This window comes from Hemicordylus capensis, chromosome 1, assembly GCF_027244095.1.
Source record: "Hemicordylus capensis ecotype Gifberg chromosome 1, rHemCap1.1.pri, whole genome shotgun sequence".
In the NCBI taxonomy this organism is placed as follows: domain Eukaryota; kingdom Metazoa; phylum Chordata; class Lepidosauria; order Squamata; family Cordylidae; genus Hemicordylus; species Hemicordylus capensis.
Window position 1 is genome coordinate 166,220,643 of NC_069657.1, and position 19,767 is coordinate 166,240,409.

Here is a 19,767-nt window from a genome sequence, read left to right on the forward strand (position 1 = left end):
TGACCTCAATGGGCGGTGAGACTCATAATGAAGAAGACGTTCTCTTAGATACCCAGGGCCTAAGCCATTTAGGGCTTTATAAATTATGACTAGCACTTTGTATTTTGCCCAGAAACCTATTGGCAGCCAGTGTAACTCTATCAACAAAGGAGTGATGTAGTCTCTCCGAGATGCCACAGAGACCAATCTGGCCACCGCATTCTGTACCAACTGAAGCTTCCGGACTATGTACAAAGGCAGCCCCACATAAAAAGCATTGCAGAAGTCAAGTCTGAAGGTTACTAACTTATGTACCACTGTTTTGAGCTCGTTCATCTCAAGAAACGGACACAGCTGGCTTATCAGCCCTCTGGCCACTGCCTCAACCTGAGATACCAGGGAGAGGTGTGGATCCAGAAGTACTCCCAGACTGCGAACCTGTTCCTTTCGGGGAAGTGTGACCCCATCTAGAACTGGGAGATAAAAATCGTCACACAATAAGTACCTCCATCTTATCTGGATTCAGTTTCAGTTTATTGTCCCTCATCCAGCCCATTACTGCTTCCAGGAAAGCATTTAGAGAAGTTATGCCATCTCCTGAAGAAGTTGACATGGAGAAGTAGATCTGGGTGTCATCAGCATACTGATAACACCCTGCTCCAAATCCCCTGATGATCTCTCCCAGCGGTTTCATGTAGATGTTAAAGAGCATTGGAGAAAATATGGAGCCTTGGGGGACACCATACTTAAGTTCAGGTTTTGAGGAGCAACAGTCTCCAATCGACTTCATCTGAAATCTGTCTGAGAGGTAGGAGTGGAACCACTGTAAAAAGTGCCTCCCATCCCCAACACTCTCAGATGTTGTTGTTGTTGTTGTTGTTATTACATTTTATATCCCGCTCTTCCTCCAAGGAGCCCAGAGCGGTGTACTACATACTTGAGTTTCTCCTCACCACAACCCTGTGAAGTAGATTAGGCTGAGAGAGAAGTGACTGGCCCAGAGTCACCCAGCTAGTACCATGGTTGAATGGGGATTTGAACTCGGGTCTCCCCGGTCCTAGTCCAGCACTCTAACCACTACACCACGCTGGCTATGTTCCAGAAGGATACTATGGTTGATTCTATCGAAAGCCGCCAAGAGATCCAAAAGGACCAACAGAGTCACACTTCCTCTGTCAATTCCCAATTGGAGATCATCCATCAGGCCAACCAAGGCAGTCTCCACCCCATAGCCCACCTGAAAGCCAGTTTGAAATGGGTCTAGATAATCAGTTTCTTCTAAGACCGCCTGGAGCTGAGAAGCCACCACCCTCTTAATTACCTTGCCCAGCCATGGGAGGTTGGAAACAGATCTATAATTGCTCAACTCTGAGGGATCTAATGCAGGCTTCTTTAGAAGAGGTCTAATAATTGCCTCCTTAAGACAAGGAGGCATACTGCCCTCCCTCAAAGAAGCATTTATGATTTCTACCAGGCCTCCTACAACAGCCTCCCTGCTAGATCGAACAAGCTCTGTTGGACAAGGGTCAAGAGAACAAGTGGTAGGCCTCACCATTCCGAGCAGCTTGTTCACGTTCTCAGGAGTCACAAACTGAAACCGATCCAGTTGAACCACATAAGAGGAGTTGCTGGACACCTCCAGTTCAGACACCAAATTAGTTATGGAGTCTCCATCTAAGTCAGCCCGAATGTAAGAGATTTTATCTGCAAAAAATTCTTTAAACACATCACAGCAGGTAACTGTTGGCTTCAAATTCTGATTCAAGGAAGGAGGGACACATACTAGCCCCCTCACTACCCTGAACAGCTCCACTGGACGTGAACTCGCAGATGCAATATGGGCAGAAAAGAACCTCTTATTTATTTATTTATTTATTTATTTATTTATTTATTTATTTATTTATTTACTAGTAACTTTAAGCCTGTTAAATTAACGGGTGCTAGTAGACCTTTGGGGCCAGCTAACTCCGCCTCCTCTGGCCGAGGCGGCGGCTCCGCCACAGCCTCGGCCGCTCCGCGTCCTCCTCCACCCACTGCCTCCTCTGGCTGAGAGTGGGGGCCCTTTTCTGAGAGTACTGCCCCACTTTCCCTCCCTCCCTTCTGCCCCACACTCTTGCCTCTCTTCCCCTCCCTCCCACCCCACTCTCTTGCCCTCCCTCCCCCTCCCACCCCTCTCTCTCACCCTCCCCTCCCTGTCAGCCTCCTGCCCCAGTCCCTCCTGCCCTACCCCCACCCCACTCCCTCTTGCCCTTCCCTTCCCCCTCCCCCTGCCCCACTCCCTCTTGCCCTTCCCCCTCCCCTCTTGCCCTCCCCCTCCCCCCTCCCACCTGCCCCACTCCCTCTTCCCCTCCCCCCTCCCCCTGCCCCACTGCCTCTTGCCCTACCCCCTCCCCCTACCCCACTCCCTCTTGCCTTTCCCCCTCCCCCCTAGGGTGGGCTAGAAATGTAAATAATAAATAGATAAATAATAAATAAATAAGGTGGTAATTGTGGAGAGAGGCTTAGGGCACTGAAGTCTCCACTGTCCATTGCCTCTGCCCAGTGGTAAACTTCTGAGTGCTTTGGGATTGATGGAATTGGATGTAGTGGCAGAGGGAGTGCTGTCAAGATTGGTGGAACCAACTGGTATAAAAAAGTTTCCCTCTTTCCAGTGCTTTTGCTACCATCACCACCAAAACCGCCATCCAAAGCCCCTTCATCTTCCAGCCACCATGCCTTTTTCAAACATCCCTTGACCTTTGGGAAGATGAGAATTGCTTGCACTAATTCTCTGACTTCTGTTAGTGCCTCTGTGGATGCTTCTGCTAACAATGCTCTGTGGATGGTTACAAACTAGTTGTTGATCTACTGGATTCTTATATTTTATTGACTTAAAATTATAGATTAACTATTGCTTAAAACATGCATTGCAAATTATAAAACCATTCAGTGGTTCATCAATGGCAATTTAACAAGAGTGACAAGCACTCTTTAGTGCCGACAGAAAGAATTGTGACAAGATGTTTAACTTACAAATTGAAACATACCACAATTTTCTGAATAGCTGATGGAACAAAAGCAACAATTGTAAGGCTTGGTTAGGGCTGGGAGATAGTAAATAACAGACTTAGTTTTATCAGCTCAATTGGTTCTAACATTTGTGTTCAGGAAGAAAAGAAATATACTGAAAGTACAGCAGACTGTAATCAGCAAAGGTACAGATAGTCTGTAATCAACAAAACACTTAAACTTGAAGTCAAGCTTATTCATTCCATTTATTTTTAATAATACTAGGATTAATTAACATTGAAATCTTAACTAAAGATGCAGATGGGCTGCAGGAAGATGGGTCTGTGTGGTGGAGAGCTTTCTTAGTTGTGCAGCAGTATAGAAGGTGAGAGTGCATTTTTCTCAGTCCCTGGCTCCTGAGGATTCTGCAACCTTTAGGGACATATTTTTGGTGGCACAAGCATTTCCAGAGGAAGCAGGGAATTGGAGAAAATTGCCTCCCACCCTCTGCACTATGCAGCGAAGATTACTCTCAGTGCAGGGATGCCTCCATGGGGCATGTCCATGCCCTTAGTTAGGACGTTGAGCATTATTATTATTACTAGTTGACCAGGCACATAGCATCTGCGCCCCTAGTTCTCCCTGGCTACCCCACCTTCAGCCCCTTCTCCCTAACTTTTCTCCCAGGTGTCTCTAACCACTGCCCACCCTCTCGCTTCTTCCCCCCCTCCCCGCTTGTGGTTTCTGACCGGCTTGCTGGCCTGTTTGCTCCTGCTGCCGCTTCCTCACACTGGTGGTGTGCAGTGCCCGCCACGGCTGGTCCCACCGCTGTCCGCCCACCCGTCCGCCATTTCCCTGGGCAGCAGCTCAACAGTCTCATGAATCCTGCCACGCATGAGCTCCTGTTGGTTTCTCTTTCAGTCATGATATATTTTTCAGAAATGCCTTTTTAAAGTGTGGTTTTCCTGGAAGTGAAGCTGAATTGGAGATAGGGGGCGGTTAATCAAAATTTAAGTTTGTGGGAAGGCACAGTCATTCTAACGCTCAAGGATTTGTGAAGTTGAAGACCAAACCCAGTGCTGGGTAGCCATCATCATATACATACTTGAGAGGTGGGTTTAGAATGGTAACAAAACTTGTTTCAGGGACAACATCAGTACAGCTGTTAAGAGTTGGTGTGTAAATCGCTGGGGACCTAATCATGTGAGTCATTATGAAAAGGCTGGGACTTAATGCAAACATTCTAGTGCCAAAGCAAACAAATAGCAGGGGTGTATACAAAACTGGCTGGCCCGGTTTGGTTCGAGTCTGAAATGGACTCAAACCAGACCGGGCCAGTTTAATTTTGTCCCCCTTGAAACCCCAGTCTCCCCCCCCCGCCCCGATTTGCTTCGGCTCAGGGGGAGGGTTGAGAATTTTTTTGTTTTTAATTTTTGTACTTACCTTCTCTGGGTAAAGTAGAAACAGTTCAGATTTGAACCTGCTTGCACATCCCTAACAAATAGTTTGCTTTGGCTAATATAGGACCAGATTATTAGTCACTCCACCAGAACAAGAACAGCTACCAGTAACCCTATACTAGTGGCTATCTTTTGACTATGATGAAGTACAGCTATGACAGTCAAGGACGATTCCACCATTCTGGCAGAAATTGATTTTCCAGCTTCTCCCCACTTGTACGCCATCACTTAGCTGTATCTGTCAATAACTAAATTGTACTTTGGATGCAGTAATGGAGGACTCCAGTCCAGAGAGATACTTGTACATGCCCAAAGGCTTAGTTAGGATGTTTTTCTTTTAGCAGGATGTTTTTCTTTTTCATTAGAAAGAGATGCTGCTCTTGCCTCACCCTTTTGAAACTGCTCTCTTCAGTGTTTCAAAACTAATCTAATGAGCTTGTATGTGCCTAGTGAGGCTTTTGACCTTTTTCTTGGAACTCAGATTCCTATTACTCTTGCCAGTTTTTATTCCATAGAGCATTTGAAACTTATGTAAATTTCAAATATGTTTGGCTGTTCAGTGTGGTTTGCTACAGACAGTAAGAAATCTAGTTACATGACTCTGTGCACTACTAAAGCCAACACTGATCCATAGTTCACAGTGCCCAGTGTCTTTGCAAAGATCACCTATTCTTGTTTTCAGAATTCACTGGATAAGATGATACTTGCATATCTGAATATAGCCTCATTGTAGCCCAACCAGAGTTTAATGGGGCAGAGGCTGGAATTCCTCTACATTGGAACCTATGAAACCATGGTTTCACACCCAAAGCGACCTGCGGTTTACTTTTCCACACTCCAATTGGAACTTTCAGCTTGTAGTGCTCCAACCTGAGAATTAGGGAAAGCAGCATTACATCGGAGTGCAGACACCACCATAACTCTGGTTTTGTGCTGTTTCTGGAATCGAAATCATAGACAGGGCGGCCCAGACCCATCCAGGAACACACCCATTCTATGCCCGCCACACTTCTTGATAGGTGCCTCTCTGAGCACTTGCCCCGCCTCTGTCTCCGAGCTACTCAAGCCATTGCCCAGCAACAGGAACACTGCCACGTCCTATCCCAAGCTTCTGAGCCTGGCAAATGGAAAAGTCAGATGTGGGGGATACCCGCTTTCCACTGTGTCCCTTGTTCCCCCCTTCTGGCAATCCAAAAAGAAAGGGGACAGGATGGCAAGATGGGCACTATGTATTTTGCTCTCAGGGCAGCCCAATTAGATCACTGCAAAGATACATATCTTCATGTTATCTCACTGCCTAGAGATGTACATATCAGGTGGCATAAAAATATTATAAATAAAAATACATAAATAAATGGCAGGATATCCAGGGTCGGGTTGCAAAGGCAGCCCCACCCAGGAATTTTCAAATGACTCTGCTCTATTTTTTGTACAATACATTTGGGGAAGGGAGGGTCCATCACCTTCCCCTTGGGTAAAAGCATGCAATCCCTGGTGTTACTCATGAGAAAAACTGTCCAGCAGGAGCAGCATTGCCTCCAGTTAATGGAGATACACTTCCTGTGTGATGCTGCTGCTCCAAAGCGGGCCACTCTCTCATTAGTCATGGAGAGACCAATGCACTACTCATGAGAAGAACCATCCTGGGGTAAGCAGGGATCAGGCAGAATCAATAATGTGTGATGATGCCCCTTCTCCCAAGGATTGTGCTCTCATGTGAATGTAAGGCCATGGAGACACATATTCGGGTTGGATGGCAGATGCCGCCAGCCTGCTTGCTCCACACAAGCAAGCCAAAGGGATGGGCACCCTGGCAACACTTCTCCCTGTCTTGGCGACTTCAGGGAAGAAGCAGCCCAAGCAGACCCTCTGCCAGTCTGGCTGCCCATTGGAACATATACATGTTTATTTTGCCCGGCATGGCAATTCTACTCTCTTGGGATCGCTGATAATTGGGGCTCCCCAATCCTGCAGTTCCCTGGGGTGGCTGATCTGCATATTCCACAATGTGGGTCTGAACCCGGGAAATTTGAAAGAGTGAAAATCTATCCCCGATCCTGGAGTTTCTCTAGTCTGCCCACCCGGTAGCACCCAGACACATGGAGCAGCAAATTCTCCTTTGGGTGCATGGAAGTGTTTTCTGGAGGGGAGGGGGCCACTGTATAAAAGTTCTATTATTAATCAGAAAGGATGGGGAACCCACACCAAGTGGGGCCCACTTAATTTGGATGGCCTACCTCATGACTGCAGTCTGGTGGGGGACGAAGTTCTTAAAGCCTCCCCAGTGGACTGGCCCTCTCATGAGAGGGCTAATCCACAGCTGGCATGCAAAACAGGGACAGGAGTGTAATTTGCTGTATCTAGATTGCTTAGATACAAGACTGCTGGGGTTGACCACTGAAAGAGCCTCCTTGGTCACCGGACCTCACGAGTACAGTCCAAAGGAGGACCAGAGGTTTCTGGGCTGCAGTTGGACGAATGTCTGTGATGCGATTCACGGTTACAAGAATTAACTGCACGTTCAGCAAACTCCAGTTACACATTGAAGCTATTCAGACGAACAGAAAACAGGGTTACATTCTGAAAGCAGATAGAGCCCTATTTTCACCTCATAGCAAACAGACGGGTACATGCTGCAAACCCAGCAGGGAGTGTGAGTGACAGACGATTAACTTTTTAAGGTTCTCTCCAGCCATTGCTAGCATTGTTGGTCCTCCAGCCCCACCCATGGCAACAGTAGTCCATGAGTGGGCAGAGCAAGCACATGACCCAAGGAGACCACTCAGAGGGCTCCAAGCTGCAGTCCCGCTTTGTAGCTCTCTGATTGGTAGCCTCAGTTAACCCTTTCCTGGAAATTGCAGCACTGTCAAAGGAACTGAACTCCGTCCTGATGCCCAAAAGGAGAGAGAAGACTAGAGCAGCTGCAGCTGCCAACCAGCCCCAAAGGAAGAGTCACACACACCCCCAACGTACTCCTCAGATCCAGGAGGGACACAGCAGATGCCCCCTGGAGCAACTGCCAGATGCCAATGAGAACAATTGCAAGATGCCCCCATAAGTAGCCCAGGCACAAGGCACACTCCGTACACCGCAGCATGGTTTGGGAAGGCAGAAGGGGGAACCTTTCCCTCACCCACTCACCCTCCCCGCAGCTGTGGCTGTTGCCTCCGTGGCACCCCACCCCCACCCCACTGTATAGTGTGTGTAGAAGGTAAAGGGGAGAACCCCCTTGCCCCCCCACTGCCACTGTAGCCAAGTGGCGACTCTGCCTCAATCAATCCGCCACTGCCACCCCTTGCTAGCCTCTCTGGGCATAGGAGGGTGGGCATGTGGGGGAGGGTGTCTCCATCACCCACCTGCCCTGATGCTGCCACTTGCCACTTGCCACTCTTGCAGTGCCAGCAGGGTGGGAGAGTGAATGGCAAAGTGTCACCCACACCTGCACACCCTCATTGGTACTGCTACCCTCTGCATCTTGATGATGGTGCAGAGGGTGGGCGGGTGGGTGCAGTGTCACACCGAGGCAAATTGGGCACCTGAACTGCCCCCACCGTGAGGCCCTCTGCTGCTGCTGTGAGCCCCCTGCTGCCACCGCGAGCCTCCCCCCCCCACTGCCATTGCCGCCATGAGGCCGAACCAGTGACCCTTGCACGGACAGTCATTCCAGCGGTCGCTCCCACTCCACCAGCAAATGGAAGGAGGAACCGGTGGAGCCCAGAGCAGTGTACTACATACTCAAGTTCCTCCTCACAACAACCCTGTGAAGTAGGCTAGGCTGAGAGAGAAGTGACTGGCCCAGAGTCACCCAGCAAGTCTCATGGCTGAATGGGGATTTGAACTTGGGTCTCTCTAGTCCTAGTCCAGCACTTTAACCACTACACCATGCTGCAGGCAAAGGCAGGGACACTCCTGCTCTTGTCCAGTGACTTGCAGGGGACAGGAAGGAGCACAAAATTCCCCATTCAGCCATGAGACTTGCTGGGTGACTCTGGGCCAGTCACTGCACTCTCAGCCTGACCTACTTCATAGGGTTGTTGTGAGGAGGAAATTGAGTATGTAGTACACTGCTCAGGGCTCCTTGGAGAAAGAGCGGGATATTCTATATTATTAATTCTTCTAGACGGGCCATGTGGCCTGTGGGGTGGCTGGAAAGCAGTTTGACAGTTGGATCGGGGGCGATGTGAAGCATCAGGGAGCTCGGAGGCTGTCAGGCGAGCAGGCAACAGTCCCTGGCAGTGGCAGGGGGAAGCAAGGACTGCGAGACAGCGATAGAAAGACGGAGGACAGAGAGCACGAGCATGAGACTTGCACGGGGGGGAAGAGGCTTGTGGGGGGAGAGCAGGGGGTGGCGAGAGACTTGAGGGGGGCGAGCGGGGGGGGGGAGAGTGAGCAAGAGCATTGTGGGGGTGCAATGCTACAGGCTCAGTGCAAGACCACACAGATGCTCTGTGCAGGTTCAGCTAGTAAAATGTAAAATGAATGAATAGTATGACATGTGTCTTTGCAACTATTCCCCTTAAGGGATAGGGCTGCTATAGGAAGAAGGATTTGAGCTCCCTGCCTGGCATCTCCAGGTCGGGCTGAGCGGGAATCCCGCCTGAGAGCCTCAGGAAGCCACTGCCAGTCTGTGTCGACAGTACTAAGTTGGATGGACTAATGGTCTGACTCAGTGGAAAGCAGCTTCCTATGTTCATATTTTCCCTTGGGCTCATTTGCAAAGTGCCTGCCACTTTAAGGAGGCTCAGTGCTCTTTGCTGGACAGGCTTTCCCCAAGGAAGCTTCTGGTTGCTTTGCAGCCCACTCTGTTATCCAGTCTCTGTGGTATCCCCGAGCCTCAAGCAGGGTCCCACAGCGTTCCATGGCTCCACACAGGCACTGGGAAGGGGTAGGCAACCTCCTCTGCTTGCTGAACCTGGTTTTAGAGGAGGGGCTGGGAACTGGGTGACCCTCTTTTGACAGAGCCCTGTTTGAGAGCTTGCTGAGGTTCCACACCGTAGTGTTAACTCTGCCTTCAGACCTCAAGTCCTATTTTTGCTGATCATGAGAATAGCTTTATTATGTATCATGTCCAATACATTCAAATGCAGGTATGTGGTGAGTGTATATAGCCCTATTATATACCGACAGGCAAGAGCAGCCGGTGAGGGCAGCGGTGAGAGGCACCTTTAAGCAGGGAAAAAGCAGGTGCCTACCGTTGTGTAGGCAGCACCTGCAAGCTACAGAGCTCTGCCCACAATCCTCTGTGGGGCAGCGGTGCTCCACCGGGCATCTGGCGGGGCTGTGGTGGGGCCCTGGTCTCTGCATGTGTGCTGAGGCTCCATGCACACTCAGAGGCTAGGGCTATGCCATGGCCCTGCTGGATGCCAGGCAGAGCGCTGCTGCCCTATGCAGAGCCAGCGTGGTGTAGTGGTTAGAGTGCTGGACTAGGACTGGGGAGACCAGAGTTCAAATCCCCATTCAGCCATGAGACTTGCTGGTTGACTCTGGGCCAGTCACTTCTCTCTCAGCCTAACCTACTTCACAGGGTTGTTGTGAAGGAGAAACTCAATTATGTAGTACACCGCTCTGGGCTCCTTGGAGGAAGAGCGGGATATAAATGTAAAATAATAATAATAATAATGCTGCAAGATTGCGGGCAGAGTGTCGCAGCTTGCACATGCTGCTTACACGATGGTAAGCACCTGCTTATTCCCTCCTTAAAGGTATCTCTTGCCACCGTCCCCCTCCCAGGGCTGCCCTCACCGGCCACTCCTGCCTACAGTTATTTGGTGAGTGTATGTGTCGTACCTGCATTCAGATGTCTGTACACTCATACATGTTTTTGCACGAATGTGTCTACATTCATTTTAAAAATGATTCTGGGTACAGGTCCCTGATATGCATGGCACATATAGGAATTGTATTACTGTACCTATGTTCAACATAACATGGGAATAACTTTAGCTGTGTACAGACATATATACGTACAGTGTACACTGAACAAGTATTGAACATAACTTGTGAATAGGGTTCATATGAGTTTGATTATGAGAACCAGGCTCATGGTATCTTACCTGGCATACATGTGATGAAGTAAAATAAATATAACCCAATAAATTACATTTATCTCTTTCTTTACATAATGTAAACATAAACTTGTGTGTGTGTCCTTCATTGTTGCTGAAGAAACGGATTCCTTTTCCCCTCTGTGCATACCTGGGTGTTTGCTTCACCCAGCACAAGTAATATTAATATTTTTTTAAAAAACATTTTCCAATGAGAACACATGTTAAACAAAATGCACACCAAAAACTATTGTTGTCAAAAATAAATGACCTAAGAAGAAAATATTAATCCTTTTTATATTAGTTTTAGAAGTGCTTTGTAGAAATATTAGAGAAGATGATCCACTACAAGGCCTCAAAATTGGGGAAAAAGGCTATAAATTAAGAGCCTTTGCGGATGATGTTGTGTTCTTTTTAGAAAATCCATTAGACAAGATTGGAAGACTCTTGGAAAAAATACAACAATTTGGCCAATTGGCTGGGTTTTACATAAATAAGGCTAAAATGAAGGTTTTGACTAAAAATATGGATCAGAAATCCAAGGATAGGTTCTTTGAAATAAGTGAGCTGAAAGTGGAGAAGAAAATTAAATATCTGGGGGTTTGGCTGACAAACAATAATTCTGTTCTCAAATAATTATACTAAAATATGGAATACAGTGAAAACTGATTTACAAAGATGGTCTACTATGAATTTGTCTTTAGTGGGAAGAATTTCAGTGGTGAAAATGAATGTCTTGCCTAAAATGATATTTCTTTTTTAGACTATTCCTATAATCGACACTTTAACTTGTTTTAAGCAATGGCAGAGGGACATAACTAAGTTTCTTTGGCAAGGGAAAAGACCAAGAATTAATTTTAAAAATTTAACAGATGCAAAGGAAAGAGGTCGTCTTACCCTACCAGACCTAAGGGTGTATTTTGATGCTGTTTGTTTGACGTGGTTAAAAGAATGGATAACATTAAGAAATTCTAGAATATTTGATTTGGAAGGATTTGATAGAAGCATTCATATTTGTGGTATGAAAAAAGATTTTCTGAATCACTATGTAAGAAGGAGTCTAATGAGGGTATGGCTAAAATATAAAAAATGGCTGGAACCTAAAACTCCGTTATGGGTATCTCCGATCGAAGCTTTAACACGTAAAGAAGTAAATATGCAATTGCAATGGGGTACCTATAGGGATCTGTTATATTTTCAGCAAAATGACTGTAAGCTAAAAAGTTTAACTGAAGTACAAAATTTGGTTAGAGATTGGTTTCAGTACCATCAGTTAAATGAAGTATATAAGAAGGATCTTAAAGTTGGATTTGAGGATCAGATGTCAAGATTTGAGAAGGAGTTGTGTGAAAATGATGAAAAATTAGTTTCTAAAATGTATAAGCTCTTGCTTTTGGAGGAGACAAGAGATGAAGTAGTTAAAACGACTATGGTAAAGTGGGCTCAAGATGTGGGGTGAAATATAGAAATGGCAGCCTGGGAAAAATTATGGAAAACTGATTTAAAGTTCACTGCATGATATGTTTTAAAAGAAAATTACTATAAAATGATGTATAGATGGTATTTGACACCAAAAAAACTGGCACTAATGTACAAAAATGTTTCAAACAAATGTTGGAAATGTGGACACTCTGAAGGAACCTTTTTTCATATGTGGTGGACCTGTAGGAAGGCTAAGGTCTATTGGGACATGATATATAATGAGTTAAAGAAAATATTTAAAATGACATTTCCTAAGAAGCCAGAATCCTTCCTGCTGGGAATAACACAAGGAGTATTTTCTACAACTAATTTAACATTTTTTATGTACGCTTCCACGGTGGCCAGAATAATATATGCACAGAAATGGAAGAGTAATGAACTGCCTTCAAAAGAAGATTGGCTGATAAAAATTTTGGAATATGCGGAGATGGCAAAACTAACAGTATTGATAAGAGACCAAAATTTGGAATGCTTTAGAGAAGATTGGAAACCATTCTTGTTGTATCTAAAGAATTATTTTCCAACTATTGATTTTACAACAGGGTTTGAAATTTAGTAATTGCAGGTTGGGTAGATTAATATCATGTTTGTAAGGTTTAAATTTATGTTTTTAATTATTATTATAGCAAGGGTTAATTCTACAGCTGACGATTCACGAGGAGGTGTGAGCGGGAAGTCCATATTGGTTTATTTGTTGTGAATGTTAATGTTAAGATTATTGTTAAAATTAATAAAAATTTAATTAAAAAAAGAAGAAAATATTAATCCAAAAGATTCCTGTGGATACTGTATTCCTAGTCAATTGAGCAATAACAAATCACTTTTAAGTCCTGATGTCTAGTGTTGAAAACAGTTAAGCAATGGGACTTAAAAGAACCTTGTGGTTGAGTTGTGCTCTTAAATTTGCTTACAAACCTCATTTGTTGTTAAACATATAGGAAGAACTATAAATTTTCAATGAAATAAATTAGAAAATTATGCTGAAATAATATTAATGTTGGGGGAAAAATCAAATTTCTCCCCCCAACTGGATCAATAATAATTTTAGTTATTAGTGTTTGTTTAAAAATTGTTGGGGGGTTTATATAATTCTCTAAGAGATGCATAACATTCGGTGAGAGCTTTCCAGTGTTTCTTGGAATAAATCTACAAGTATGTGAATGCAGAGGCGGATTGAGCCACAGACCTCAAGGACCAGGTCTGTGGCTTCCTGCCTCCTAGGGATGCCTCCAAATGATCAGGGGGGCCTCCCAGAGCCCTGCTGCTCCGCCCGCCATCGCACCGCCATCTCACACTGATATTTGCCATCTTCACCACCGGGGTGGGGGGTGAGCAGTGAGTGGAGCAGGCCTCTCCACCGCAGCAATGACCTGTCCAGCCAGTGTGCCTGCACAGTGTGAATAGGGAATATTGCATGCCGGTGACATCATGGCATGCGACGTTCCCTATTCATACTGTGCAGGTGCGCCCGCCGGATAAGCCGCTGCAGGGGGAAGGCCTGCTCCACTTGCTGCTCACCCCCACCCCCTGTGGTGAAGATGGCAAATATCGGCATGGGGTAGCGGCGGGCATGGGGCAGCGACAGGACGGGTGTGGAGCAGAGACAGGAGCAGCGGCAGGGCAGCAGGAGGAATTATTCTTTTCTAAAATTAAGCTGGGCCTCACGGGGTGGGGTGGGGTGGGGCGGGGGCCTCCAAAGCACTTCAGGTCCAGGCTGCTTTTGGACCTAAGTGTGCCCCTGTGTGAATGCAGCGCTTGGCTTCAGTCATGGAAGTTCATAATTTGATAGCCAAAAATGATGGGATTGTTTATTTCATAGTGTCAATTTCTGAGGTTGTAATTCACCTTGACAATACATGGAGGCACTTCATAATCTTCATCTGAATAAAATAATAATTTCATTTATCATGAGGCTTTCCTTGGCAACAAATGAAACAAAAGAATCATTTTTCAGTTAGTCTGCTGAATGTAAATCTTCCTTGTAACAGTCTTAATGAGCAACTGTGAAGAACCAAATAAAACTTGACAGACTGCTCTGTGATGTGTTGCTGCAGTAAACATTAGAAGTTCAGAATGGAATCCCAGCCCATCTGTAAGAGAAAAGGCAAGAACCACCCTTATAAAATATGTCACCATTTGAGAAGTAAAGTATTACCCAATAGCATTACATTGTTAATAAAATTTCTTTATCTGAAACTATAATTTAATATTCATGTATCTAATTTACATGTGACAAAGTAGCATATTCTAAAATTAGAGTGTGTAACCGGCAAACTATTGACTACTGTAAACAATACGAAAAACACAACCAAAACATTTCTTAGTAAATCAAAAGGTACAACTTTTAACTGGGCAATTATTTTAGTTGTTGATACTGGTTTAAACATAGCTGTAATTATGGCTTGAAAAAATTGTTCAAGCGCACAAACATTGTCTGTGGAAGAAGGCTTGTGTATATACATAAAGTCCAAGAGTATACTACCCCAATCCTGCTTAATGCATTATAGGAGATACATTAATAACAGAGAATGCCTGGAAGGTTTTTCTTTTTTTTTTAGGGGCAGCAGGGGGAGCCAGTACTAATTCTTGTTATCCTACCCACCTGATATTCTTTCCTGTGTATACAAATAAAATGCCATTTACTTTATTAACTCAATATTTTGAAGCTTGACAGTGAAAGAATTGCACTTATTGTAAACTTACAATTGAGTGTTAGATTGCAGCTCTCCTTTTCAAATATTAGTGGACTTAATACTTAAGACAGGTTGTGCATTATGCTGAAATTGATAAATGATGGTGCATTTTAAATAAAAACAGCAACTACGTACGGAACAAACAGTGAATCTTAACAGAATCAACATGCACTAACCCTACTCTTATGCAAAATTAATTTTCCCCCAGGAAACTGCAACCAGTCGTCGGCCTTCCACAAAGGTATATGTTTTGTCCCTTGGTAATACATTTGGACTTCTGTATTCAAATCCCAGTTTATTAGCTCATTGCCACAAAATGTGCTGTTCCACTGATATCCTTAGCTGCCCTTGGACTTCCGCAGAATCTGCTCTCATAGTCACTTTTATTTATGGTTTCAGTGAACCTCACTGTAAGTCTCCTCAGTTCTGTACAAATAGGCTTCCTTATTCATCTTCTTCTGGTTCTTGTGATAAAATAGGTGCTTCCTCCTTTAAACAATCACTAAAGAAACTGAGGATTGTGCTATAAAGATGATATTTACTCTTCTCTGATGTGATGTAATGCCCTTCATCTGGATAGATCTAGGAAAGAAAAGTAAAAAATAATTAGAGTTTACAAGTAAAATGATATGACAAAGGATCTGATTTTTCTCTCTTCGATTTTTAAAAAATGCTTTTGTATCAGGATAGAATAGGCAATGTAACTGCTTCATAAAATGGAAATAAAATTCAACCCCAAATTCATTTACTTGCTTTTTAAACCAGCATTTCACAGTCTGCATCTAGAGTATCAGCACTAAAAGGCTATTTTCATATTTGTACTTAAAAAGGCCTTTTTGATTGGGATTTTCAAAGTAGTTTAGAGGAAATAAATACTTTTGTTTCTATCAGATATTGATACTGGTACTGTTGGTGGTTTCAATGCAGCACCAGGAATTGCACATGGGGAGGGATGAATTTTGATGACTGCCCTTTCCTTCAGAGATGCTTTGTGCCACCTGAAAAACAAATGTCCTGAGGCAACTCGGTACCAGCACTTTGTTAATCTGTATGTCAACCAGTATTAATAATTAATTAAACTGATCCAAAGGCTCGCTATACTATCATGAAGCTAATCAGGTTGAGAACATTGTTGGGGGGGGGGAGCCACAGCTCAGTGGTAGAACCCCTGCTTGACATGCAGAAGCTCCCAGCTTCTGTCCCTGGCCTCTGCCTCCAGGCTTGGAGAGCTGCTGCCAGTCAGTGCAGAGAATACTGAGTAAGATGGACCAGTGGTCTCATTTGGTATAAGGAAGCTTCCTGTGTTTCTGGGTCACAACATCTACTCGGCAGAAGTGTATGAAGCTGCTAGTATTTCTATTTCTAATATCTGGGAAAGAAAAAATGTGTATTGGTAGTTTTTCTGATTTGACATGCCTGTAGAAATGCAAATTACCATTCTTAATGCAAATCACCATTCTTAATGGTAAACATGTCAAAATTTGAAAGGCTAACAAATATTTTGTCAGATAATAACAAATATTTTGTTAGATAAAGCCACATACATGACTTCAAGTCATACAACCTCAGCAGGTTTCATGTTTTCCCACTTTTCCATCTCCTATGGTCAGTTTCACAATATTTCACAGCCTACCATAAGGTTATGTGGCTAGCTGTTTCTCTGAACCTTGTCCATTCAGTCACAGCTTTGACTCACCATCTGATTGCTCAGCAAAGGCAGGAATAATTCACTTAAGAGCAGCACATATAGGTTTAATTAGGCCCAATAAGTCATTACCTTAGTTTAGTTTAGCTCAAATAGAGGCAATAGTTCAGCTTTCAACTTCACAGTAAAAATACAACTGTGTTTCTAAACACTTAAAGGAGGACAGCAGGTAAACTGAGCTTCTCAAACAGTACTGGAGCTCCAGATCCAAGACTTGGAGCAGTTTGATGTTCAGGTCATTATGATCTTATCAGAAGGGTTCGGGCTGCAGCTTAGTGGAAGACAATCTGCTTTGCATGCAGAAGGTCCCAGATTCAAACCTTGGCATCTCCTAGACTTCTGCCTGAAGGCAGCTCCCCATGTACCCAATCCAATTTAAAGGACACAGCCCCACTACTAGGCCAGAGGCAGGGATGACCTTTAATAGACAATGCAGCAAAAGAGTTGTTTGCGCTATGTGTTCAGTGTCAAAATTCTTTATCTAGGTTTACTACTTGACGAAGGGATATTAGCATAACAACAGGAAAACACGGTATAATAAGCTACATCAGAACCAAAAACATGCAAAACCATCCATCCACCCCCTGCTGCGCACATATGCACATACACACACACACACACACACACACACACACACACACACACACACAAACCCCTTAGAAAACACATATAAGGACAATTCCTGGCCAGCAAAATCAAAATCTACAGTGTGAGCTCCTCCTAACAATAATACTGTATCTTTCACTACCAAGCCATTTTCCTCAAAGTACATGCAATCACAGCTTTATTATGATTTCAAACAATCTGGACATTAAGGACTAAGCAGTTTGTATTTATTTATTTATTTATTTATTTATTTATTTATTTATTTATTTATTTATTTATTTAATATATTGCTTGACTCCAAAGGCTCTAGGTGGTTTGCAAAAATAAACACAATAGAATAAAAACCAACTATTAAAACAACAATTAAAAAAATAAAGCATTCAAAAATTACAGCAATTAAAAATTTAAATAGCAATTAAAAATTTAAAACATTCAGAGATTACTAAAAGCCTGGCCAAAAAAGTATGTTTTAATGGCTCTTTTAAAGCTGGTAAAGATGTTAAGTCATGAATGTCTATAGAGAAAGCCCACTCCCTAGTCACTGCCAGAGGAGCCGGCAGTATACAGAGACCAACCTCTCTCGATGATCTTAATGTGCAGTGGGGATCATGCAGAAGAACCAGGTAACCCAGTTCTAAGCCACTTCGGGCTTTGAAGGTAATTATCAGCACTTTGTATTTTGCCTTGAAACCTATTGTCAGTCTATGCAGTTGCTTTAAAACAGACACAGTATGGTCTCTTTGAGAAACCCTGGAGACCAGTCTAGCTGCTGCATTTTGAACCAACTGAAGTTTCCGGACTACATACAAAGGCAGCCCCATGTAGAGCACATTGCAGTGGTCAAGCCTAGAGGTTACCAGAGAGTGCACCACAATTCTGAGATCATACTCTTCAAAGAATGGGCACAGCTGTCATATCAACCAAAGTTAATAGAAAGTGCTCCTGGCCATAGCCTCAACCTGAGAAACCAGAGTAAGGTCTGCATCCAGACGCATTCCCAAGCTACATACCTATTCCTTTGCGGGAGTGCAACCTCATCTAGACCAGGAAGATCTATCACGTCCCTCAAAGTATGACCGGTTTCCATGAGTACCTCAGTCTTACTTGGATTCAGCTTCAATTTATTATCCCTCATCCAGTCCATTACTGCCTTTAGATAGGCATTTAGGGAGGCTATGCCATTTCCTGATGATGATGTCATGGAGAAATAGATTTGGGTGTCATCAGCATATAGATAACACCCTGCTCCAAATCTCCTGATGATCTCACCCAGAGGTCTCATGCAGATGTTAAAAAGCATCAGAGATAGGATGGAGCCCTGAGGGACACCATACAATAACCCTCATTTCAGATAGCAACTATCTCAGAGCAACACAGTCTGGAATCTACCTGAGAGATACGAATGGAACCACTGCAAAGCAGTGCTACCTATTCCTAAATTCCCCCAAGCGATCCAGAAGGATACCATGGTTGATAGTATCAGAAAGGTCCAAAAGAATCAACGGAGTCACACTCCCGCTGTCCATTCCTTGGTGGAGATCATCCATCAGGCCGACCAAGGTTGTCTCTACCACATAGCCCACTCTAAAACCAGTTTGAATTGGATCTAGATTATCAGTATCATCCAAAACTGCCTGGAGTTGATCATCTTATGAAGTAAAGTTCCTGTTCTACAGATCATTCTCCCCATCACCCTCTCTTATTCTCCTTCCTTCTATTCACATCACATTCCTTTCTACTTCCAATGCGGTGAATCATCACTTGAAATATTTATGATCTATATCAATCCAATTGAGCCAGAGCTCCGTTCTGCCTCAGGAGCAAGCTAGTCTATGAGGCTATTCTCATGAGCATCCTAATCCAGGCTAGGGCAGTCCAGCGTGGGTTAGGCTGCTTGTGTGGAGCTCTGGGATCAGTGCCAATCCCGGCATTGCTGCCCTGCCTTATCTGACTTTTTACTCCTGCCTTTAGCCAGGGTTAAGGGCTCTTTCACCGGGGTCCTGCGTATGCTCATGCTGCATGCAGCCCAAGCACATACAGAGTCAGGCACCCAGAGTGCCCGGCTCCTGGGGGAATCCCCCAAAGCACCATGCTTGTCGTGCAGTGCATTGTGGGATACCTGGAGGCTGGGACTCATTTTTCTGGCCCCCAGAAATCTGCGCTGCCAGGAGCAACGCAGATTGTGTGGGTATGTGGAGGTGCTGAAGAGGGATCAACTGATGCGGGGGGTGGGGGGTGGGGTTCAACCCTGTCTTCCCCCTGCCCACACCTAGCCTCCGTAGAAGATCATATGCACAGCCCTTTTATATTATGGAAAGATATAGGCATCACTGAACTGCAAACGGTTAGATCAAAGTGACATCATCATGCAGCCAACTCTGGCTATGTGGTGCCATGACATCATCATTTTTACTTGGTATTTTTGACTGGATAGAAACTAAGAAAGAAGCCCTAAAGGGGGCACTGAAGCAACAGCATATAAGGGTTGTGATCAAGCATCAAAATATGTGAAAGGCCACTAGATAGGGATATAGATTTTGTCTTTTTGCACTCCTCAAACATCCAATTTTCACTTCAAAGCTTTTAAGCTTTGAAAATTCACTGCACTCCTTTAAAAGGATGTGGAGAAACCAACTGAGAAAATTCTTGGATGTTTGCTTTTTAAACACCACATTCTAAAAATCAAAAACACTGCTTTAAATGCTGATAGCAATGTAAAGAATATAACTTTCTCATCATGCCTAATTTTATGTATTAATCAAAATAAATGTTGGTAATGAATTCATAGAAGAATTTCAGTGTTCTTTCAT

General features: G+C 44.3%; 1 protein-coding gene across 3 annotated transcripts in view; it reads right to left on the minus strand.

The window, feature by feature from the left end:
- Nucleotides 1-13,734: 13,734 nt before the first annotated feature.
- Nucleotides 13,735-19,767, minus strand: part of DPP10 (dipeptidyl peptidase like 10) — a 992,794-nt gene continuing 986,761 nt past the window's right edge. For all 3 annotated transcript variants that reach the window (XM_053254262.1, XM_053254254.1, XM_053254272.1), the window contains exon 26: nt 13,735-15,228. In XM_053254262.1, the coding sequence (XP_053110237.1) occupies nt 15,091-15,228 (138 nt within the window). In that variant the 3' untranslated portion in view covers nt 13,735-15,090. The remainder of the gene's footprint in view (nt 15,229-19,767) is intronic.